General features: G+C 39.6%; 1 protein-coding gene and 1 long non-coding RNA gene across 4 annotated transcripts in view; both read left to right on the forward strand.

The window, feature by feature from the left end:
- Nucleotides 1-20,834, forward strand: part of elovl6 (ELOVL fatty acid elongase 6) — a 43,052-nt gene extending 22,218 nt beyond the window's left edge. Inside the window, exons 2-4 of the mRNA XM_061891719.1 lie at nucleotides 2,392-2,523; nucleotides 9,540-9,691; nucleotides 20,054-20,834. Coding sequence (XP_061747703.1) covers nucleotides 2,392-2,523; nucleotides 9,540-9,691; nucleotides 20,054-20,493 — 724 coding nt within the window. The 3' untranslated portion in view covers nucleotides 20,494-20,834. The remainder of the gene's footprint in view (nucleotides 1-2,391; nucleotides 2,524-9,539; nucleotides 9,692-20,053) is intronic.
- Nucleotides 20,835-25,036: 4,202 nt separating this feature from the next.
- Nucleotides 25,037-26,274, forward strand: part of LOC133545994 (uncharacterized) — a 49,485-nt gene continuing 48,247 nt past the window's right edge. For all 3 annotated transcript variants that reach the window (XR_009804957.1, XR_009804955.1, XR_009804956.1), the window contains exon 1: nucleotides 25,037-25,359. This is a non-coding gene — a long non-coding RNA (uncharacterized LOC133545994). The remainder of the gene's footprint in view (nucleotides 25,360-26,274) is intronic.

The raw sequence follows: 26,274 nt of genomic DNA on the forward strand, positions 1-26,274 counted from the left end.
GTGACATGGGTTGGCACTTTACTGACTTCTGCGGTGCTTTTTTGTGAACTTCTGGATCTGCCTCCTGGGAGCCTTTTGGCCATGGAGACCAGCTGCTGGGTCTCTGCCACACCAGAGTCCGTTTGGAGAGACCGGAGGAGATGCGGACGAAGAGACAGGGCTTCGGAGCTTCAGTGTTTTGGCTGAATGAGCAGGTATTGGACACCTCGGTCCCCCTCGGACGTATCCTTTCTCATCCATGCGGACTGGACAGTGGGTAGCCGAGGGTGGAGTCTGCTCTCTTGGTTGCTTTGTTGGGTCTGCTCCTGTCTCTGGCCATGCTCCCTCCACCCCAGCAGACGATGGCGTGGAACACCGCAGAGGCCACCACAGTGTGTTTTTTGTTGTTTTTGTGTTACTTTTGAGGCTGTGTGTAGAAATATATGGTTGCATCAGCTCTGTTATTTTAATGTCCTTTTGTGTTCTTTGATGTTTCCCTCTTACACACATATTTGTGTGCAATGACTGAGTTTTTTTTCCCTTGGCCTCAGTCTGGACCCCCTCTTTTGGAGCCCAGGCTGAGACAGATTTTTTTTTTTCTTTAACCTCCCCTTTATTCAGCGTTAACCTATTTCTTACCTTTTTTGTAAGGAGAGTGGCCGAAGTTGGCAGACCCGTCAGCAATCCTGTTCTGTCTCCCTGTAATGTTTGTCTGCTCTTGAATGGGATTATGCTGAACATCTTAATTTCCTCTCAGGGATTATTCAAGTATTTCTGATTCTGATTTTCAACGGCAGTAACTTCTAACCGACATTTCTGCCATGTTTGAGGAAATATTCTAACAACTGATCACCGTGATCGAACTCAATATCCATCACAATCATATAATCGCCCAGCACAAGCGCCATGTGTGATTCCCCAACTTATTTAAATGTTTCCGTATTGTACTGTGCTGCAAACTACAACAACAAAAAACACGTAACATTTGGCAGAAATATGACATTTTTCCACTAAACTATTTGGCAGTTGTCCTTTCCCACTGGCACCTGCAACTTTAATGACATAGGTTGGGCTTTAATTGTTGTTGTCTTCAGTCAAAAACAAAAAAAATAATTGATTTGCCCGTCCACCTGCCGTGTATTTAGGTTGGCGATACACGGCATCCAGTCAAGTCGCCACCTGCTTGTCGTCGACACACAAAGAAGCCCGGTGGGTGTTTTGGAGCCAGAATGGAAGCACAGATTACAATCAAGGACAGTTGGAGCTACGTGCTTTCAAAGAAAAATGACAATAACATGATGGTTGCGTAAAAAAATGTAGTGATGAGTCTTTAAAACGGCAAACAGGTCCTTGTGTGTCCCTGCACGGATAAATACGTTGAGAGACGGGTTTACCGAAGATGCTCGAGATTCTTGAAGATGACACCATTTTAATTGGAGTGCATAATTGCAACAGCCTACTCATCTCATGTGTAAAGAATGTGTTCAAGCACAATTGGTCTGAAACATTCTTTTTTTAGCATGCATGTGTTTGTACAAAGTAGGGTTGTACAGTTTACCGGTATTAGTGTAGTACCGTGATGCTAATGAATCATATTCATTACTATACCGCCTCTAAAAAGTACCGGTCCCACTGATCCCGCATCCCTGTCGTCGTCACGTCATAACATTGCTGGTTTACGAGCAAAGGAGCATGTTCGGCAGCGCTCAGTCACGGAGTACTTACAAGCAGACACGGTGTTTAGACAGGAAAGGGAGAATGGACGCAATTTTTCTTAAAAAGTAAAGATAAAGGTGAAGTTATAACACTGAAACGCCCCCAGGGAGAGGTGCTTTAAGACATGGCTAGCTCGCTAGCGGCTAACGTCCATCACCAGTCTACAGTGTTGAGCTACTTCTACATCACTAATCGTTGTCTCCATGGCGACAAATAAAGTAAGTTTCTTACAAGTATCATTATCACTGGAGACAAAGAATAGCTAAACATGCTTCACTACACACCATAGCTCACCGGCGTCACAATGTAAAAAAAAAACGCCATTGGTGGATCTACACCTGACATCCACTGTAATGATACCAAGTACAGGAGCATATCTGGACGATACCATCATTAAATCGCTATTTTTTAGCATCACACAATTTAATTTTGTTTTTTAAAAATGTGTGTAGCTGAGATACGCTCCAGCACCCCCCGCGACCTTAAAAGGGACAAGCAGTCCCCTTTATTTAGAAAAGTATCAAAATAATTTTGGTACCGGTACCAAAATATTGGTATCGGGACAAGAATAGTACAAACGTGTAATTTCCCACTGTTGGTTAAGCTTAAATTGCATCCAAGAAGATCTGTGTATGTTTGACCACTGGACAGAAGGTGTGTAATCATCCTCCGATGTTGTTGTTGTTGTTTGAACAGGAAGAAGTCCTTTCTGTTCTCCGCCCTCTACGCCGCCTGCATCCTGGGCGGTCGCCATGTCATGAAGCAAAGGGAGAAGTTTGAACTGAGGAAGCCTTTGGTGCTATGGTCCCTCACACTCGCCGTTTTCAGGTGAGAGCAGAATGACTAGAATTGTTCAATCTCAAAGTCAGGATTCTCAGTGGTGGATTGTCGAGTCTACGCTAATTTTTTAACAACCTGCAACATACCGTATTTCCTTGAATTGCTGCTGGGCATATAGTATGCGCCTGCCGGGTCAAACTTGTTTCGCAAAATAATTAGCGCATGCTTAGCATTACCACTTGCTCAGGATTAACGCCGGGTCAAACTCGTTTCTCAAAATATTGTTTTTACTAGCGCATGTCTTGAATTTCCGCCGGGTCAAACTGGTCACGTCACGAGTGACACTTCACCTGTCATCATTTTCAAAATGGAGGAGGCTGATTTAAACAATTTGAAATCGCATAAAGGGAAGAAGATTAAGAGCTATTCAGTAGGATTTAAGGTCCAAGCTATTGAATATGTTAAAAAGAACAGTAAGCAGCTATGTTTTATTAATATACCGTAGCTGCGTGTGTCAAATATGAGTCATTAAATGACTCCCGCCTCCTGATGGTAGAGGGCACTATTTTCCAATAAGTTGGTTACATTCAGAGAACGCAAGTGCGAAAATAGCTCAGGTGTGACGTCTTTCCCAGCTCCGACTTCACACTTCCGATGTAACTGGAATGCAGCAAACGATGAGAATCTCAGTGATTGATTGTCAAGTCCAGGGGTTCCCAAAGTGCGGCCCGGAGGCCATTCGCGGCTCCTAGCTCATTTTAGAATGACCTGCGACCAACTTTTTTCTTTTCTTTTCTTAGTTTATTTCGAACATGACATACATACAACATTATACATCAGTTAATTTCATCATTTCGCAATACACAATACATCATGTCCGAAAAGGAGTAGGAAGAAGCAAAGCTTATTTAATCCTACCTCTTTTCCACTTCAGAGCGCCCACAAATATAAACATTCATTCATTGACCTTCTTTACAGCAAAATATCAAAATAGCAAAATGACATCTGTGAGTGAGTAACACAGCAGTTTTCTAACATGTACTTAATTATTTCAGTCATTATTAACATACTAAGATGAAGAATATCTTATTTTCAATAAGTTTGAAAGTGTTTCTCATAATACTTCTTCTTTGTACTTTGTAAGCACTATTAATTTAAACATCCTCTTAAACTGGATCATATCAGTACAATGTTTAACTTCTTTACTTAATCCATTCCATAATTTAATTCCTTATACTGATATGTTAAAAGTTTTAAGTGTTGTACGGGCATACAAATGTTTTAAGTTAGATTTTCCTCTAAGGTTATATTTCTCCTCTTTAGTTGAGAAGAATTGTTGTACATTCCTTGGTAGCAGGTTGTAATTTACTTTTTACATCAATTTAGCTGTTTGCAATTTTATCAAGTCATCGAGCTTTAATATTTTTGACTCAATAAATAAAGGGTTTGTATGTTCTCTATATCCAACATTGTGTATTATTGTAATCGATCTTTTTTGTAACACAGTTAACGAATGTAGCGCATATTTGTAGTTGTTTCCCCATATTTCTGCACTTTGTTATGGAAAACAATGCCCAAAACCTTAGACCAGTCTTGCAGGTATACACCTCAGTGTCAAATATTTTGTTAACTTGCTAGTTGGCTAGCTTTCGGAGGTATTCACTCGCAATATTTTGGTACTTAATGGATGTACCCTTTTTTTCGGACTGTAAGGCGCATTAAAATCCTTTTTTTTTCTCAAAATTCGACAGTGCGCCTTATAACCCTGTGCGCCTAATAGATAGAACAATTCTGGTTTTGCTTACGGGCGTCAAAGCAATTTTATTTGGTACATGGTGTAATAAGAGTGATCAGTAGATGGCAGTCAAACATAAGAGATACGTGTAGACTGCCATATGGTGGCAATATGACTCAAGTAAACAACACCAACATTTTATATGTCATTGAAAATATAAAACATTACCTACGGCACCCAAAAATCTTTTCAAAATGTTTTACTAGGACTTTGGTAAGCTATGAAGCCGCACCACTTGATGGATTGTCGGCGCATTAAAAATACAAATATTAATATGGTGTGTGTATAAGGTAAGAAAAATGATCTGGTGTTTTATTTTTGCAAAATTATGCCAAAGCAACTTTTCTTACCGTCTGGTACCTGCTGATCGTTATTTGGGATACATTTAGTAAAAGAAAAAAAATAAGACTCCTTTTAATGCACCCTATAATCCGGTGCGCCTTATATGTAAAAAAAAACCATTGAGAATAGACCATTCATCGGCAGTGCGCCTTATAATCCGGCGTGCCCTATGGTCTGGAAAACATGGGTATGTATGTTTTATCATGATAAAATTTTGAACATATTTTTCAGGTAAACATCGCAAGGTGATATATTTTGTTACTTTATGCATGCTACTGTTAGATTTGTAGCCAAATTTGCAAATCATTGTTGGCAAGTGACCTTTATTTTATTATTATTTTTAGCTCATTTTGCTTATATTTGTGTTACTTGACGTTGTCCGGTCAGTGTAATAACTGTTAGCATTTCAGTTCAACTTTGACTCTTCAGCATTCACACAACATTGTTGCCAAAATTGCAATTTGTAGTTCTTTGAAAAAAATCTATATTTTGTACTGCTTTTAATGGTGGAATTACCAGAATCGATAATTGATTCGATTCAGAATCAATTATCGATTCAACACGATTCTCATAAGGTTATTTGGTATATAAAATATAGTGAAACCTTTTCAAAACCGGTTGCAGGTTACAAAAGCTCCCTTTGGCTGCCGACAAACAATTTATATGCATTGTAATACACTTTTTCACCACTTGTTTCTAAAAAATAAGTTATTTTGATCTAAAAAAATTTACAGCAACCAGAATCCTACCAGCTTTGCAATACTTAAGATATACATTTACAAAGCAATTGAGAAGACATACAAATACAATGAAAAACTAAATAAAATCAACAGTGTCAATAATAATATAAATAATAGTTAAAGGCCTACTGAAATGATATTGTCTTATTTAAAGGGGGATAGCAGGTCCATTCTATGTGTCATACTTGATTATTTCGCCATATTGCCATATTTTTGCTGAAAGGATTTAGTAGAGAACATCCACGATAAAGTTTGCAACTTTTGGTGCTGATTAAAAAAGCCTTGCCTGTACCGGAAGTAGCAGACGATGTGCGCGTGATGTCACAGGTTGTGGAGCTCCTCACATCTGCATATTGTTTACAATCATGGCCACCAGGAGCGAGAGCGATTCGGATCGAGAAAGCGACGATTTCCCCGTTAATTTGAGCGAGGATGAAAGATTTGTGGATGAGGAAAATGAGAGTGAAGGACTAGAAGAAAAAAAAGACTATACAGTGGGAGTGATTCAGATGGTTTTAGACAAATTTACTGGGATAATTCTGGAAAATCCCTTATCTGCTCATTGTGTTACTAGTGTTTTAGTGAGATTATATGGTCGTACCTGCAAAACCTGAAGGTCGGCCCTGCATTTTTCTTTAGCACCAATCGACGGTTGGTGGCGATGCCCATCTCTGCCCTTCGCAAGGGACCCTCTTCAAAACACGATCTTTCGAAATGATCGCTGCTTAATACACTGTACTTTGTGTGTGTGGTCCAATCCAACCGTGTTCGGTTGACCGCTCTGTTCCATAGTAAAGCTTCACCCTCATCTTTCAGGAATGTAAACAATGAAACACCGGCTGTGTTTGTGTTGCTAAAGGGGGCCGCAATACACCGCTTCCCACCTACAGCTTTCTTCTTTGACGTCTCCATTATTCATTGAACAAATTGCAAAATATTCTGCAACACAGATGTCCAGAATACTTTGGAATTATGCGATGTAAACAGACGACTTATAGCTGGGAACGGTCCTGGAACAAAATGTCCTCTACAATGCGTGACGTCACGCGTACGCGTCATCATACCGCAACGTTTCAGCAGGATTCTTAGGCACAAAATTTAAGATTGCAATTTAGTAAACTAAACCGGCCGTATTGGCATGTGTTGCAATGTTAAGATTTCATCACTGATATATAAACTATCAGGCTGCGTGGTCGGTAGTAGTGGCTTTCAGTAGGCCTTTAATGATTGTTTTTTTAATCTAAACAGATTTTAAAATATTTGTATATACACTGAACAAAAATATAAACACAACACTTGTTTTTGCTGCCAATTTTCATGAGTTGAACTAAACATCTAAAATGTTTACGATACACACAAAATACTTATTCCTCTCAAATATTCTTCATAAATCTGCGTTAGTGAGCAATTCCTTTTTGCCAAGATAATCCATTCCACCTCACAGGTGTGGCATATCAAGATGCTGATTACGCAGCATGATTATTTCACAGGTGTGCCTTAGGCTGCCCACGATAAAAGGCCACTCTGAAATGTGCAGTTATATTACACAACACAATGCCACAGATGTCGCAAATTTTGAGGAAGCGTGCAGTTGGCATGCTTACTGCGGGAATGTCCACCAGTGAGTTTGCCAGTGAATTCAATGTTTCTTTTTCTACCATAAGCCGCCGTCAAAAGCGTTTCAGGACCTCCACATCCAACATGTACACCTCCATGATCGTCTGAGGCCAGACACCCGGACAGCTGCTGCAACAATTGGTTTGAATAATCAAAGATTGTCTGCACACACTGTGAGAAACCGTCTCAAGGAAGCTCATCTGCATGGTCGTCGTCCTCATCGGGGTCTGGACCTGACTGTGGGCAACTGTTCACAGTTGATGGTGCGTTGCAGAGGTGTTCTCTTCATGGAAGAACCCCGGGTTTCACTGTTCAAGGCAGATGGCAGACAGCGTGTGTGGGAGAGCAGTTTGCTAATGTCAACGTTGTGAATGGAGTGGCACATGGTGGGGGTGAGCTTATGGTATGGCCAGGCGTATGTTATGGACAACCAACACAAGGGCATTTTATTGATGGCATTTTGAATGCACAGAACACCGTGTATTCTGAGGCCCATTGATGTGCCATTCAGTCGAGACTAGTAGCTCATGTTGCAGCATGACAACGCACGGCCCCATGTTGCAAAGATCTCTGCACAATTCCCGGAAGCTGAAAACATCCCACTTCTTGCATGGCTTGCATACTGACCGGACACGTCGCCCATCGAGAATGTTTGGGATGCTGTGGATCGGCGTATACGACAGCGTGTTTCGGTTCCTGAAGACGAGTCGACCGACATTCCACAGACCACAATAAACAACCTGATTAGCTCTATGCCAAGGTGATGTGTTGCACTGCGTGAGGCAAATTGTGGTCCCGTCAGATACTGACTGCTTTATTTTAATAGATCCTTGAAAATATTAAATCCATGTGGAATCGGAATGAATGAAAATCGCGGTTTGAATGTAAATATATTTTCCTGAAAAAAGTGGTGTTTCCCATACTTATGCGCACACATTTTTACGTCACATATAGGTTTAGGGCTACCACTACTTATTCGCCCTTGCTCCTTAACACAGTAGATGAGGGAACTCTCCTGAAGGAATCAATAAAGTACTATTTATCTATCTAGAACACACCCGGACTTTAAGACAAGAGCACGTAGCAGGGGTATCAGCGTTGCAAACTTAGTGACTTTGTCATTATATTTAGTTAGTAATCCAACCCTTTTAATACCGTATTTTTCGGACTATAAGGCGCACGTAAAATCCTCTTTTTTTTTTTTTCCTCTCAATTAGTTTCCTCAGTTCCCAAACATTTTTTTGAGTGTTGTTAAAAGAAAAGGTGATGTAACACAGTGGTGAACATGCCCTTTCCCAACTACTTTGGCACATGTTGCAGCCATGAAATTCTAAGTTAATTATTATTTGCAAAAAAAAAAAAATCAAGTTTATGAGTTTGAACATCAAATATCTTGTCTTTGTAGCATATTCAACTGACTATGGGTTGAATATGTAATCCAACCCATTTAATATCGTATTTTCCGGACTATAAGACGCACTTAAAATAAAATGTTTTTCTCTCAATTAGTTTCCTCAGTTCCCAAACGTTTTTTGAGTGTTGTTAAAAGAAAAGATGATGTAACACAGTGGTGAACATGCTAATGTACGGAATAATTTTGCTTTTGCTTACTGACCTCAGAGCAATTTTATTTAGTACATGGTGTACTAGGGGTGACCACATGATGGCAGTCAAACAATAGATATGTGAAGATTGCAATATGATGGCAATATGACTCAAGTAAACACCAACATTTAATGTTTTCCATTGAAAATATAGAATATTACCCATGTCGCTCAAAAATCTATCAACATGTTTTAGTACGACTTTGGTAAGCTATGAAGGCGCACGGCTTGATGGATTGTACTGTGCTTCAACATAGCAGTATTATGGTCTGTGTATAAGGTAAGACATATCTGGTGTTTTGTTTTGCAATGTTATGCAAAACGAACTTTTCTTATCTTCTGGTACCTGCTGATCCATATTTGGGATCTGCATAAGTCCTAAAAATTTGCTGGCGTCTGCCTTTGTTGTCCGTGGCGACACCGTAGTCGATAAGCTTCTTCTGTCATGGGACATTCATTGTCCGCTGTTGCCATTTCTAATATAAAGTAGTGTAAAGGAAAATACGGTACTCTTTTTGATACAAGCAACAAAACAAGTTAAGACTTTTGCAGAATCTGACATGACTCTACAATCTGTGACACAACATATAAATTACAGTGTGAAAGACGAAGGTAGGCCATCAAAACGAGATTTATACACACAGGAAATAACCTAGTAAAAGATGACTAATCACTGTTGTTGCAGTTCATGCAGCCACGACGCAAGGTTAGATTTTTTTTTTTTTTATTTTTAAATACAATTTGCTAACCTAAACTGTACCAAGCTGAGTTGGACTAATATGGAGGGTTATATGTTCCCATTTCTCCACAGTTGATGGAATGTTGTAGATTTAAGAACCAGTTGCAAGGCTGAATGCTGCGGACATGGAACACAAAAGACCTTTTCAAGTGTGCGTCAACTTTGTCTGTCAATGTTCAATGATGTTTACTCCTTTTTTTTTTTTTTTACTCTCTCCTCCATTGCAGTATATTTGGTGCCGTCCGCACCGGAAGTTACATGACGTACATCCTGATGACAAAAGGGCTTAAACAATCTGTCTGCGACCAGAGCTTTTACAACGGACCGGTCAGCAAATTCTGGGCCTACGCGTTTGTACTAAGTAAAGCACCAGAACTTGGTAAGTAGTGGCTTTTTCTTCCCCCCTTTTAAAATATGAAATATCTGACATGTATAGTCGAGGTTACTGTGGTTTATCCATTATTCAGTGGAATATACGTTATTTCAGGAACAGGCACAGAGGCTATTTCATCCTTACAGGCCTGTTTCGCGGGTTTGTCTGCTCTTCTGAAGAGCAGACAAACCTGCGAAACAGGCTCGTAAGGATTAAAATAGCCTCTGTTTTTTCCTCACCTAACGTATGCATATATATATATATATATATATACATATACCGTATTTTTCGGAGAATAAGTCGATCCGGAGTATAAGTCGCACCTGCCGAAAATGCTTAATAAAGAAGGAAAAAAAAAACATAAGTCGCACTGGAGTATAAGTCGCATTTTTTGGGGAAATGTATTTGATAAAACCCAATACCAAGAATAGACATTTGAAAGGCAATTTAAAATAAATAAAGAATAGTGAACAACAGGCTGAATAAGTGTAGGTTATATGAGGCATAAATAACCAACTGCTATGTTAACCTAACATATTATGGTAAGAGTCATTCAAATAACTATAACATATAGAACATGCTATACCTTTACCAAACTATCTCTCACTCCTAATCCATAAATCCCATGAAATCTTATACGTCTAGTCTCTTACGTGAATGAGCTAAATAATATTATTTGATATTTCACGGTAATGTGTTAATAATTTCACACATAAGTCGCTCCTGAGTATAAGTCGCACTCCCGGCCAAACTATGAAAAAAACTGCAACTTATAGTCCGAAAAATACGGTATATGCATATAAATTTACATATATATATAGTCAAGGTTTCTGCGGTTTATCTGCTATACAGTGCTCAATACCGAGGTAGAGCGGAATATACATTAGGTCAGGATAAAACCGAGGTTATATCATTTCGCAGGTTTATATGGATGATATAGCGTCTTGTGTTTTTTTCTGACCTAGCGTATATCTGACATGCATATGGTAGAACCTCCAAAGTCAATCATCAAATCGGATACGGGTCCGGTATCGACAAAAACACAAGTGTATGAGACTACAGTGGGGCAAAAAAGTATTTAGTCAGCCAGCGATTGTGCAAGTTCTCCCACTTAAAATGATGACAGAGGTCTGTCATTTTCATCATAGGTACACTTCAACTGTGAGAGACAGAATGTGAAAAATAAATCCAGGAATTCACATTGTAGGAATTTTAAATAATTTATTTGTAAATTATGGTGGAACATAAGTATTTGGTCAACCATTCAAAGCTCTCACTGATGGAAGGAGGTTTTGGCTCAAAATCTCACGATACATGGCCCCATTCATTCTTTCCTTAACACGGATCAATCGTCCTGTCCCCTTTAGCAGAAAAACAGCCCCAAAGCATGATGTGTCCACCCCCATGCTTCACAGTAGGTATGGTGTTCTTGGGATGCAACTCAGTATTCTTCTTCCTCCAAACACGACAAATGAATATCCATTAAAATTTCAAAAACCCTGCAGAGTTGAGGCTCTTCAAAGGGGAGACACATTTACCTACGCGGTTTTCAGCCTAGACTCAAGGCACTGCAAGGTAACAAGGGATGGTGGTGATGATGCGCTTTGTTTCTTTTTATTGTTTTGTTTTTTAATGTTTTAGTGTTTTGTTTTTAATGTTTTGTATTGTGGTTTTTTATATGTTTAATGGCTCTTAAGGTCTGCGATGATGATGATGATGATGATAATGCAGCAGTTCAGGTTGAGTCAGCAGGCTGGAGACGCGACACTTGCACAATGTCAATATTGGATCACGTAAATAGTCCCGTATCGATATCATTACACAACTGTCTGCTGCTGTTTACATTTGACTCCATTGCCAAGGCGATCGTGTGATACACAGTGAACCTCGTCCGACTTGGTCGCACGTTCAGACAACTCAATCGTGTAAAAGGCCATTCGTTTTCGCAATTCAACTTCAAATGTGAACCTAATAAAGGCGCACAGCGGGTCTATTCAGGTTCATTTTCCTAGAAAAGACGCACCGGATTATAGGGCGCGTTTAACATAACATGTTCTATTATGGTTATATTGTCTAGACAAGGCAAACATGCTACGCTTAGTGGCTGTGACATTGCTCCTTCTATTATCCTGTTCAAAGCATTGTTGTTTGCAAATTTGCACTTTCAACACCTGAAAATAATGTTAGCAGAGACTAGGCCTAGGCAATACGGCTTAAAAATAAATCTCCTGACCATGCCGATTGCCGCAAAACCAAAGTACAGACAACACTTTTCTTTCCTTTCGAACAAACGTCACACTCTTGTTAGTGTTAGCCATGTTTTGAATGTCCGCTAAGGAAGTAAGGGGGCGGGCGAGGGCAAAAATAATGCAAAAGGAGATTAAAAAAAAAATTTTTTTTAATTTTTCAAATCGTCTGCAACATAAAACTCAAATTGATTGAAAAAAATATTTATATTTCCAAGGCCTAGGAAAGACACGAGAAGCCAAAGCATGAAAGCAGTTGCATTGTTGCTATCTGGCTATTGCTAATGATTGAGTCATAAAAGACCATCCAAGATTTGGTCATAAATCTACAAGTTGTTCATCTGTGACATTCAAGTCATACCTGGCGATGGAGACAAAGACACAAAACCGAAGACGGTCTCCGCAGGCAGCATCGTTTCTTTTTAACCCTTAGTGTGAAAGATACGAACATCCTATCAGTCATCATTGCAGTGAGAGCAGACATTGTGCAGTGAGCGATCGTTTTATCATGTTTGTATTTCTTGTTTAGCACTTAGCAATATTGCTACATGGTGCTTCGTGTTTTACTAAAGCTGGATCTGCTTAGCGCACAGTGAAGTGAAGTGAATATTTATATAGCGCTTTTTCTCTAGTGACTCAAAGCGCTTTACATAGTGAAACCCAATATCTAAGTTACATGTAAACCAGTGTGGGTGGCACTGGGAGCAGGTGGGTAAAGTGTCTTGCCCAAGGACACAATGGCAGTGACAAGGATGGCGGAAGCGGGGATCAAACCTGCAACCCTCAAGTTGCTGGCATGGCCGCTCTACCAACCGAGCTATACACAGTCTCCAAAACTTGTAGATGACCCACCTAATTCTCAGGCCAACAAAATATACGGTTCTGAATTTCCATTTTTCCCCAAGGTAATCGTGTTGGCTCTCACAAAGTCTACATGATTTGCATTGTTGTTGATGTGGAAGAGATCTGTGGTTGCCATCTATACGACACAGATCACGTGATCGGCTCACTCATTATCTTCTTAAAATGGCTCGGGAATCTCTTTGATACTATTTCGATCATATCTATTTACTCGCAAACTTTGTAAATCTTTTGGTGTTATAAATCAGATGTTTATGAGAATAGCTTCAATATAGGGGAAACTTGTTTGTCCATTCTACTTAAAAGGTATGAAATAATATTGAAGGGAGTCTGCAACCACACTTAAATATGTTTGTCAGGTAAACATCGTTTTTAGCTGTCTTTAGTTCAAAACTGCCTTTTGTTGGCCTCGTTGTATTTTCGAACCAAGAGAATTGTGTCAACTGCCAGTGTACATTTTATCTGTTGCTGTGTAAAATGTACCTGAGGAAAGTTCTTATCAAAGTGAGGCAACATTATGGACTACATATGATGACCTCGCACCATTTTACGATGCATAACCCTGACTGGATTTCTATGCTACTTTTTCTGCAATTCAAATTTTCCACAAATTCTTACTGTAACGACCACACACAATGCTTGATGTTAATTAGTATTTTTCCTTGAGGTAACTACCGTATATTCCGGACCATAGAGCGCACCAGATTACAAGGCGCACTGCTGATGAATGGTCTATTTTTGATCTTTTTTCATTTATAAGGCACACCGGATTATAGGGCACATTAAAGGAGTCATATTTTTATTTATGTTTTTCCAAGTGTAAAAGACTTATTTGTGGTCTACATAACATGTAATGCTGGTTCTTTGCTCAAAATGTTGCATGGATGATGTTTTACACATCATCTTCAAGTCACTTTCTGAAAGTACCTTCTGGATGCGCCGTTTTGTGGGCGGTCTTATTTACGTGGCTCACCTTCGACAGCATCTTCTCCCCGTCATCTTTGTTGTAGCGGTGTAGCGTGCAAGGACGGGAGCGAAAGACGTGTCAAAAGATGGCTCTAATTGTTTTATTGACATTCAGACTTTACTTCAATCTATAACGGAGCAGCATCTCCTCAACGAAAACAACACCGGAAATGTGTCCCGGGAAAAACCGTCCGACCGGAACTCTCTAATAACTAAAGTTCCTTGGGTGAATAATGTATACTCACTACACCAGTATGTTTTAGCGCTTTCATGGCGAGTTTACTGACATATAAAAGTAAGAACTTATAGAACAGTGGAGGATGACTGTCCCATAACAAGAAGATAGAGAAAAAGAAGATTATTTACTATGTGGTCGGCACGGACTACAAAGGCAGACTCACACAATTTTTCAGGTTTTATGCAAATCCCAAATATACATCAGCAGGTGCCGGAAGGTAAGAAAAGTTGCTTTTTGCATAATATTGCAAAACAAAACGGCAGAATATGTCTTACCTTATACACACACCATAATAATACTCCTATGTTATAGCACATCAAGCAGTGTGGCTTCATAGCTTACTAATGTCGTACGAAAACATGATAGATTTTTCAGCGCCGTGTGTAATTTCTCATATTTTCAATGGAACATATAAAATGTTGGTGTCGTTTACTTGAGACATATTGTGAAGTGTGAAGTGAAGTGAATTATATTTATATAGCGCTTTTCTCAAGTGACTCAAAGAGCTTTACATAGTGACACCCAATATCTAAGTTACATTTAAACCAGTGTGGGTGGCACTGGGAGCAGGTGGGTAAAGTGTCTTGCCCAAGGACACAATGGCAGTAAATAGGATGGCACAATTGGGAATCGAACCTGCAACCCTCAAGTTGCTGACACGGCCACTCTACCAACCAAGCTATGCCGCCCCAAAATTATGTTATAATATTGCCATCACAGTGGAGTCTTAACGTACTTCTTAGGTTTGACCGCCATCCACTGGTCACACTCATTATTACACCATGTACCAAATAAAAGGGGGATAAGCTCAACCAAACATATTCCTTACATTAGGCGCACTGTCGTGTTTTACAGCGCACTCTTGTGTTTTGAGGGAAAAAAAGGATTTTAAGTGCGCCTTATAGTCCGGAAATGACGGCAAATATGTACAGCAGATATGATCACGGGTACAAGCGGCCGAAATGAGTTTCCTCCGCCGTGTGGCAGGGTCTCTCCCTTAGAGATAGGGTGAGAAGCTCTGCCATCCGGGAGGAACTCAAAGTAAAGCCGCTGCTCCTTCACATCGAGAGGAGCCAGATGAGGTGGTTCGGGCATCTGGTCAGGATGCCACCCGAACGCCTCCCTAGGGAGGTGTTTAGGGCACGTCCAACCGGTAGGAGGCCACGGGGAAGACCCAGGACACGTTGGGAAGACTATGTCTCCCTGCTGGCCTGGGAACGCCTCGGGATCCCCCGGGAAGAGCTAGACGAAGTGGCTGGGGAGAGGGAAGTCTGGGTTTCCCTGCTTAGGCTGTTGCCCCCGCGACCCGACCTCGGATAAGCGGAAGATGATGGATGGATATGATCATCTACTAGAGCTGGGCGATATGGCCTTTTTTTAATATCTCGATATTTTTAGGCCATGTCACGATACACCATGTATATCTCCATATTTTGCCTTAGCCTTGAATGAACACTTGATGCATATAATCACAGCAGTATGATGATTCTGTGTGTCTACATTGAAACATTCTTCTTCATACTGCATTAATATATGCTACTTTTAAACTTTCATGCAGAGAGGGAAATCACAACTAAGTCAATTGACCAAAAGTGTATTTATTAAACAGTTATTAGCAGGTGACTTTTCAAATGATGCTACATATTAGCAGTAATTCTACTTTTGGTAGCAACACTTGTGCCCCACACTTGACAAATTACGGTTGTCTACTCGACATCCGCTTGAAGCCGAACCACCGCCAGAGGATGGACCCCCTGCTGTTTTTCTTGGGAATTAATTCTTCCTTTATTCGCACCTCCTTTCTCTCGTATTACCACTCGCACGGCTCTGCTAGCATCACAGCTAACGTTACCCAATCTGCTACCTTTCTGCTCCGTGAGGGCGTATTCGTATGTGACGTATGACGTGACAATATGTGACGTGTGTAAGAAGGTGCGCTTACTCTCTGTGAGAAGGAGAGACAAGAATGAGTGAGAAGAGCCTGTAGTGTAATGCCAGCAGCTAAAAGCAACTGTGTGAGAATGTATACTCCAATATCTCCATATAGTCATTTCCTATATCGCACAGACACAAACCCGCGATATGTCGCGTATATCGATATATCGCCCAGCCCTATCGTCTACATTAACAATAGGATTTGCCTGAGTAGCTGGACAGCACAGTTTGAAAATAGTTAACATAATAAATTGTAAAATAAATAAAAAATCCAAATATAGATTTTTTTTTATTCGATTAAAAATCGCAATTAATCTGAAAATCTTGTTGTTGTTGTTGTTGTTGTACTCTTCATGTTTATCGTGCGGTTTTTGTCTTAGTGCAGGGGTGTCAAACTCAAATACAGAGTGGCCCAAAGTTTAAAACTGAACGAAGCCGCGGGCCGAGGTTGAGCAAATTAGTGAAGTGAATTATATTTATTTAGCGCTTTTCTCAAGTGACTCAAAGCGCTTTACAAAGTGACACCCAATATCTAAGTTACATTTAAACCAGTGTGGGTGGCACTGGGAGCAGGTGGGTAAAGCGTCTTGCCCAAGGACACAACGGCAGTAACTAGGATGGCACGAGCGGGAATTGAACCTGCAACCCTCAAGTTGCTGGCACGGCCACTCTACCAACCAAGCTATGCCGCCCCTTAATAGTGACCCAAACAAGTTTTGCATTGAATATTGACCAAGCAAGGCTTATATAACTTTATAGTGACATGCAAAATCGAGTTTTAAATAATAATAATTAAAAAATATCGATGGCATATCAAATAAAATAAAAATACAAATTGAATGCCTCTTTTCGGCGGCGGGTTGGAGTTGGGGTGGGGTTTGGTGGTAGCGGGGGTGTATATTGTAGCATCCAGGAAGAGTTAGTGATGCAAGGGGTTCTGGGTATTTGTTCGGTTGTGTTTATGTTGTGTTACGCTGCGGATGTTCCCCCGAAATGTGTTTGTCATTCTTGTTTGCTGTGGGTTCACAGTGTGGCGTATATTTGTAACGGTGTTAAAGGGGAACACTATCAGCAGACCTATGTAAGCGTCAATATATACCTTGATGGTGCAGAAAAAAGACCATCTATTTTTTTAACCGATTTCCGAACTCTAAATGGGTGAATTTTGGCGAATTAAACGCCTTTCTGTTAATCGCGCTGGAGGCGATGACGTCAGAATGTGACGTCGCCGAGGTAACATACCCACCATTTTCATTTTCAACACATTACGAACACCGGGTCTCAGTTCTGTTATTTTCCGTTTTTTTGACTTATTTTTTGGAACCTTGGAGACATCATGCCTCGTCGGTGTGTTGTCGGAGGGTGTAACAACACTAACAGGGAGGGATTCAAGTTGCACCACTGGCCCGAAGATGCCAAAGTGTCCGCCACCAGACCCCCATTGAATGTGCCAGTGTCTTCACATTTGACCGGCGATGCTAAGGCAGACATGGCACAGAGATGTATGGATAACCTGCAGATGCATTTGCAACGATAGTCAACGAAATCACAAAGGTGAGTTTTGTTGCTGTTGACTGCCAGCTAATCGATGCTAACATGCTACGCTAATCGATGCTAACATGCTATTCACCGGCGGTGCTAAAGCAGACATTGAACAGAGATGTATGGATAACCTGTAGATGCATTTGCAACTATATTACGTTTCCTTCCACCCACATTTAATGTGAAACAAACACTTACCAATCGACGGATTTAAGTTGCTCCAGTGTTAAAAGATGCGAAAGTCCTGATCGTTTGGTCCGCACATTTTACCGGCGATGCTAACGCAGCTATTCGGCCATGCTATGGCTATGAATAGCGTCAATAGCTATTCGCTCAATAGCTTCAGTTTCTTCTTCAATATTTTCATACTCCAACCTTCCGTTTCAATACATGCGTAATCTGTTGAATCGCTTAAATCGCTGAAATCCGAGTTTGAATCCGAGCTAATGTCACTATATCTTGCTGTGGTATTCCCATTGTTTGTTTACATTGGCAGCACTGTGTGATGTCACAGGGAAATGGCCAGTGTCTTCGCAGAGAGCCGAAAATAAGGCACATTAAAGCTTTATTTAGGGATATTCCGAGACCGGTAAAATTTTGAAAAAATTATTTCAAAAAATACAACAAGCCACTGGAAACTGATTTTTATTGTTTTTAACCCTTTTGAAATTGTGATATGTTGCCCTTTAAAGTTGTTTATACGGCCACCCTCAGTGTGACCTGTATGGCTGTTGACCAAGTATGCCTTGCATACACTTGTGTGTGTGTATGAGCCGCATATATTATGTGAGTGGGCCGGCACGCTGTTTGTATGGAGGAAAAGCGGACGTAACGACATGTAGAGAACGCCAAAGGCAGTGCTCTTACGGCCTGCCCCCAGTATTATTGTTCGGGTGGAAATCAGGAGAAATTCGGGAGGGGCACTGAACTTCGGGAGTCTCCCGGGAAAATCGGGAGGGTTGACGAGTATGAGTATTAGTGGTGAATGCGGTGTTACAGCGGCGGGCCAGCTCTAATGTTAATTTGATATTTCCTGAAGGGCCAAATGAAATTAAAGCTGCAAGCAGCGTTGGTCGGGTCCGCCTTTGGCTGCTGCCCCCGAGACCCACGGCCGGATAAGCGTTAGAAGACGTCTTGGAGCCACTATTTTGAGAATCTAATGCATTGTGAAAGTAATGCAGTTGTTGTATTGAAGTGAAAATATCAAACTTCCTGTTGATTTTTGCGAAAGTATGTTAATTATTAAAATGTAGGTCTAAGTGAGACCTACATAGTGTTTTTTGTTTCATGTCTCTCTGACTTTCCTACCGAAAGTTACAAGCAGTTTTGTCTGTGTTTTCTTCCTAGGAGCAGTTTGTCCGTGTTGTATTCCTAGGGGGGCGGTAAAGCGCAATTTTGAGTTTTGAGGTTAGGTTTTTTCATCAGATCGCAATTTTTGCCAGACCTGATGTGTGTGTCAAGTTTGGTGAGTTTAGAAGCATTTTAAGGGGGTCAAATAACAGCTCAAAGAGGCAAAAATGACATTTTTTAGGAGACTTTGCACAGGGGTCTTTGGCGCGTAAAATCAAAACCTGAGAACTTATCAAAACTCTGTTCTATACTTTTAATCAGAAGGGTTCAATCCCTCTCCTGTGCGAGTTTGAAGCCAAAACAACAAACGCACTCAAGAGGAGATAATGTTTGAAGAAAGGTGACCGGTTTTTACAAAACCTTTGTTTTGAACGGGGGATTGCAAACTTCCTGTTGATTTTTGTTGGGGGTTGTCAATATTTGAAATGTAGGTCTAAGCGAGACCTACATAGAGGTTTTTGTTTCATGTCTCTCCGACATTCTTACCGGAAGTTACAAGCAGTTTTGTCTGTGTTTTCTTCCTAGGAGCAGTTTTTTCAGTGTTTTATTTTAAAAAAATAGCGCTAGAGCGCAATTTTGAGTTTTGGGGTTTCGTTTTTTCATTAGACCGCAATATTCGCCAGTCCCTATGTGTGCGCCAAGTTTGGTGACTTTTGAAGCATTTTAAAGGGGTCAAATTACAGCGCAAAGAGGCAAAAATTGCATTTTTTGCGAAAATTTTATTTTGAAGGGGTTTTTGCCAACTTCCTGTAGATTTTTGCCAAAGAAGTGAGTGTATGATAATTGGGTTTAAGTCAGACCGACATAGGAGTTTTTGTTTCATGTCGTTATGACATTCCTAATAGAAGTTACATGCAGTTTTGTCTGTAATTTCTTCCTAGGGGGCGCTAGAGCGCAATTTTCATTTCGGGGGATTGGTTGCTTAATATGTTGGGAAGGTTTGCTATACTGACGTGTGTGTCAAATTTGGTGAGTTTTGAAGCATGTTAAGGGGGTCAAATTACAGCGTGTAGGTGCGGAATAATAATAAAACACAGCAGTTTCAATAAGGTCCTTGGCCAAGGACCCTAATTACACGGCGGGCCAGAGTTTGACACCCATGTCTTAGTGTATCAGGCCCAAAATGTAACTTCCATGGGGGAATGTGTCGAAAAATGAGCTCGTGTTTAACTGTCTTCTTAAAAACCTCCATTTTCTTTTAATGATTGTGATGGTTGTGTTGTGGCGCAGGTGACACGCTGTTCATCGTGCTGAGGAAGCAGAAGCTGATCTTCCTGCACTGGTATCACCACATCACGGTGCTGCTCTACTCCTGGTACTCCTACAAGGACATGGTGGCCGGCGGCGGCTGGTTCATGACCATGAACTACCTGGTGCACGCCGTCATGTACTCTTACTACGCGCTGCGGGCGGCCGGCTTCAAGGTGTCGCGCAACTTCGCCATGTTCATCACGCTGACGCAGATCACCCAGATGCTGATGGGCTGCGTGGTCAACTACCTGGTGTACTCCTGGATGCAGCGGGGCCAGGAGTGCCCGTCGCACATGCACAACATCGTGTGGTCCTCGCTCATGTACCTCAGCTACTTCGTGCTCTTCATCCAGTTCTTCCTCGGGGCCTACGTCGGCACGTCCAAAGCACCCGCCGCCGCCGCCAAGAAGATCAAGTAGAGCACACAATTAAAAGGGAGAAAACGTGTGAGGATGAGTCGGGGTATGAATCTTGTATGAAGACAAGATGGCAGGGATGAAAGGTGGATGTTTGCACTTAAACCTAATGTGAAAAGCTAAAATAACCCAATGGAAGGAAGCAACACCACCGTGACAAAGCCATCGCGACTAAAAAAAATGACCCTCGTAGTCTAAATCACATGATCAAAAACTCTGCCACAAGTGTTTACTTGACTTTTAAAAAAAAGAAAAAAACATATAAAAGATGAAATAAGTGAACTTTTGTTTGTCTGTCCAGTGTTGTTTTTTTGCTCACCTGTCAATAAAGTTCTTAATTTTGAGGCGTGTCAGTGACTAAGTATCTTGTTTGTCCAAAACTGTGTTTTTCCACCACTGTGAGATGATGTAATTTCACCTGTTTGGGTTAAAAATATGTGTTTGCAAACCAGTAATTATAGTCTGCAAATAATGTGTCGGTGCTGTCTAGAGCTGGGCAGAGTAACCGTGTAATACTCTTCCATATCAGTAGGTGGCAGCTGGTGGCTAATTGCTTTGTAGATGTCTGAAACAGCAGCCGGTAAAAATATGTCTAATGCTTAAACCAAAAATAAACAAAAGGTGAGTGCCCCGAAGAAAAGGCGTTGAAGTTTAGGGAAGGCTATGCAGAACGGAACTAAAACTGAACTGACTTCAAAGTAAAAGAAATTGGAATGCTGGACGACAGCAAAGACTTACTGTGGAACAAAGATGGCTTCCTCAATGTACATCCAAACACGACATGATAATCCGCAATGAAGAGTAGCAACAACTTAGTCTTAATGGCAAAAACAAAGCATGTGCGGGGAATAGCGTTCAAGGAAGACATGAAACTGCTACAGGAAAATACCAACAAAGCAGGAAAAGCCACCAAAATTCGAGCGTAATACTCTTCCATATCAGTAGGTGGCAGCCGGTAGCTAATTCCTTTGTCGATGTCGGAAACAGCGGGAGGCATTGTGCAGGTACAAAGGTGTCTAACGCTTAAACCAAAAATAAACAAAAGGTGAGTGCCCCGAAGAAAAGGCATTAAAGCTTAGGGAAGGCTATGCAGAACGGAACTAAAACTGAACTTACTACAAAATAAACGAACACAGAATGCTGGACGACAGCAAAGACTTACTGTGGAGCAAAGATGGCATCAACAATGTACATCCAAACACGACATGACAATCAATGTCCCCACAATGAAGAGTAGCAACAACTTAAATAGTTTTGATTGCTAAAACAAAGCATGTGCGGGGAATAGCGTTCAAGGAAGACAGAAAACTGCTTCAGGAAAGTACCAACAAAACAGGAAAAGCCACCAAAATAGGACCGTAATACTCTTCCATATCAGTAGGTGGCAGCCTGTCGTTAATTGCTTTGGAGATGTCGGGAACAGCGGGAGGCAGGGTGCAGGTCAAAAGGTATCTAATGCTGGAATGGGCGTGGTGTTGAACAGTGACCACGGCCCTTTTGGGTCTTTGATTACACCAGGGGTCGGCGACCCAACATGTTGAAAGAACCATATTGGACCAAAAAAAAATAAAAAATCTGTCTGGAGCCGCAAAAATATTAAAAGCCGTGTATAACTGTTATAATGAATCCAACACATGATGTAAGTGTCTATATTAGCCTACTATCAAAATGACTTTAAAAGTTTTATATAAGTGTTATAATGAAGACAACACATGATGTGTCTATGTTAGCCTACTATCAACATGACTTTAAAAGTCTTATATAAGTGTTATAATGAAGGCAACACATGATGTGTCTGTGTTAGCCTACTATCAAAATGACTTTAAAAGTCTTATATAAGTGTTATAATGAAGACAACACATGATGTAAGTGTCTACCATCGCTATATTAGCCTACTATCAAAATGACTTTAAAAGTCTTATATAAGTGTTATAATGAAGGCAACACATGATCTAAGTGTCTATATTAGCCTACTATCAAAATGACTTCAAAAGTCTAATATAAGTGTTATAATGAAGGCAACACATGATGTAAGTGTCTATATTAGCTATGTTAGCCTACTATCAAAATGACTTTAAAAGCCATATATAAGTGTTATAATGAAGGCAACACATGATGCAAGTGTCTATATTAGCTATGTTAGCCTACTATCAAAATGACTTTAAAAGTCTTATATAAGTGTTATAATGAAGGCAACACATGATGCAAGTGTCTATATTAGCTATATTAGCCTACTATCAAAATGACTTTAAAAGTCTTATATAAGTGTTATAATGAAGACAACACATGATGTAAGTGTCTATATTAGCCTACTATCAAAATGACTTTAAAAGTCTTTTATAAGTGTTATAATGAAGACAACACATGATGTAAGTGTCTATATTAGCCTTCTATCAAAATGACTTTAAAAGCCGTATATAAGTGTTATAATGAAGGCAACACATGATGCAAGTGTCTATATTAGCTATGTTAGCCTACTATCAAAATGACTTTAAAAGTCTTATATAAGTGTTATAATGAAGGCAACACATGATGTAAGTGTCTATATTAGCTATGTTAGCCTACTATCAAAATGACTGTAAAAGCCTTATATACGTGTTATAATGAAGACAACATGATGTAAGTGTCTATATTAGCCTACTATCAAAATGACTGTGTCGCAGGGTGAAGCAAATCTTCGTTGACAGAAATGTTGAAATGTAATATTTATTCTACACATTTGTACAACATTAGACACCATTAGTAAATCAGAGACTACTCAGAAGGTGAGATAACTCCTGGAAATGGCCAGAGGTATAGATGTTGTTTATAACAACATGGCACACAAACAATTATGAGAAATGCAATCAATATTACATACAGATAATGTGTCATGAAACATGCAAAACTAAATTATATACAAAAAGGATACAAGTAAAGGATATCAAATATAGCTGCAAATGAGGTATAACGATGCAATATGTACATACAGCTAGCCTGATTAGAAGTCCAACAAGTCAATAACATCAACAAAGAGCACCGTTGTGCATTCACGTACAGCATAAAACTTTTGGTGGACAAAAAAGACAAAGAAGGAGTGGAAGTGGATTCTAACCTACTCAGTGGCCTAGTGGTTAGAGTGTCCGCCCTGAGATGGGTGGGTTGTGAGTTCAAAGTTCAAACCCCGCCGAGTCATACCAAAGACTATAAAAATGGGAGCCATTACTTCCCTGCTTGGCACTCAGCATCAAGGCTTGGAATCGGGGGTTGAATCACCAAAAATGATTCCCGGGCGTGGCCAACGCTGCTGCTCACTGCTCCCCTCACCCCACAGGGGGGTGAACAAGGGGATGAGTCAAATTTCAACGTGACAAACATTCGAACTTTAACTTTAAAGTTCACAAACTGTTGCGCAACAGTCCACACCATGGTGAGTTCAAGAACCGTCAAAATTAGTAGGACAAAACAATGTTCACCAAATTCTCATGTTAAACATTAAACAATGGGCTTTCTAATCATTGGGAAGGTTTTTGTCATATTTGTCCTCAAACAAGAAAACATACTAGTCCCCAATTTTTTTCCATTTCCAACCCTTTAAAAAAAAACGCTTCAGGTAGCCAGTAGGGCGGCGCTAAACTGACCCCTAAATGAGACGCATTTTTATTCATGTCAAAATAAAATCCCTCTCGATGTGTTGGGGAAGACGAGTTAGACTGCAAACATGCTTGCAAAATAATAAAATGTTCCATTTTGCTGTAATGATTTAAAAGTATAATGCATCCTTCTTGGTGTTATTTGTGCTTCTTTGCTTTTGCAATATATTGTTTTCCAAAATAACACAAACACGGGAAACTGACACACGCTTCCTGTACTCTTTATTTCCTCTTTCTTTCTGCTAAAGCACAAATCAATCATGTTTTAAATCCAATGTGCTTATTTCACAAGGGCTCCCTCTAGAGTTGTAATGATGTAATGCAAACAAACGATATCGGGCGATACTGAAAATGTTAGTATGGAATAAAACTGATACCATGTAAACAAGTGTTGTTACTTTTTCACCGGATATTTTTGAAAATTAAAAAAATGGATCTATGATTTTGCCTTTCTTTTGTTGCTCATGATCTATAATTAATAAACACAGAGACTTTACATCACTATCACTAAGATTGTGGGCAAATTATTTGTAATTATTATTGTTTTCAACATTTTTGTCAACAGTTTAATAGAGGAAAAACATTTTAGATCATGTTACAATATAAAACAAAATAAAGCAATTATTTCCTTTTATTACATAATTTTTTTTTTTTAGCAAAACAAAGTCAACAAAATACTGGCTTTCATTAAAATCATTCCCAAAATCCTGCAGTTTTCCTACGTATTCCTTAAGTTTTCATGATATACCATAATAAGAAAATAATAGTATAAAAGTATGATTATAAGATTAGAAAAGAATGTCATCGCACAGCAAAAAAATAAAATAAAAAAATTGTTACTTGTTAAAAAAACAAACACCTGAAAAATCGATGTAATCACGCCAGTATCGACCTTGTGTAGAAAGTATCGATATGGAGATCAATTGCTTCAAGTTAAGACACAAAATTTGGGTGCTTAACGTTTAAAATAAATGATTGTTTGGTGTTGATTCATCAAAATACAGTTTTGTTTTAAATATATATATTTTTTATTTTCTACCTTTAATTAATACGTTTTTTTTTTGTTTTATTTTAACCCGCGATGCATGCTGGGATGTCGGCTCCGTTTAGAACGCACGCCAAACAAAATATGCTTTCTTGTCCTGACAAAACCCCACAACAAATAACATAATGACAAAAAAAACCCAATTATTATCATCGGAGTGGAAGAAAGGCACACAAACAAACCAACTGACAGGTAAGTTATTTAATTGTTTGAATTCAAAGTTTTAATCATCAAACATTTCAGGTAACCGGAAGTGTGTATTAGCTGCTGACACGTTTTTATATTCAAGCGCTATGAGTCTCTTCTTTCGGTAAATGTCTAATTGAATGAAACTAAATGATAATAAAGTTGGAAATAAGAGGTTTTAAAAACGAATGTTGCAAATTGGCATGAGTGACGTCACCATTATTTGCCACACCTGTGTTGGTTCTGCAAACAAAACACCCAGGGAGAGCAAGTTCATTAGGAAATACACTTTTAAATGCTTTTGATTGATTGATTGCAACTTTTATTAGTAGATTGCACAGTACAGTACATATTCCGTACAATTGACCACTAAATGGTAACACCCCAATAAGTTTTTCAACTTGTTTAAGTCGGGGTCCATGTTAATCAATGCATTGTCGCCATCTAGCGGACAATACAAAATACTACATTGAATTAGGTTTAATATTCAACCCAATACCAACATCGCAATGAATTTTATTACCAACAACTTTTTGGTTTATTTTATTGTTAACCGGGGAGATACTTGTTAGCAATATGTGTGGTTTGAAACTCAAATTTGAGCCAAGTGGATTAAGATTACCATGAATTGATTAACGTGGACCCCGACTTAAACGAGTTGAAAAACTTATTGGGGTGTTACCATTTAGTGGTCAATTGTACGGAATATGTACTGTACTGTGCAATCTACTAATAAAAGTATCAATTAATCAATCAAGATCAAGCTAATGATGTAAAGAGCTAAATTAGCAGAAGGGCCCCCTTGTTGCAGGTTTTTTTTTTACGCTTTCAAATATACTCTGTACAAACTTTGTATATATATTTATATTTTTGAATATATATATATATATGTGTATATATATATATATATATATATATATA

The sequence above is a fragment of the Nerophis ophidion genome, linkage group LG29 (genome assembly GCF_033978795.1).
Source record: "Nerophis ophidion isolate RoL-2023_Sa linkage group LG29, RoL_Noph_v1.0, whole genome shotgun sequence".
Lineage (NCBI taxonomy): Eukaryota > Metazoa > Chordata > Actinopteri > Syngnathiformes > Syngnathidae > Nerophis > Nerophis ophidion.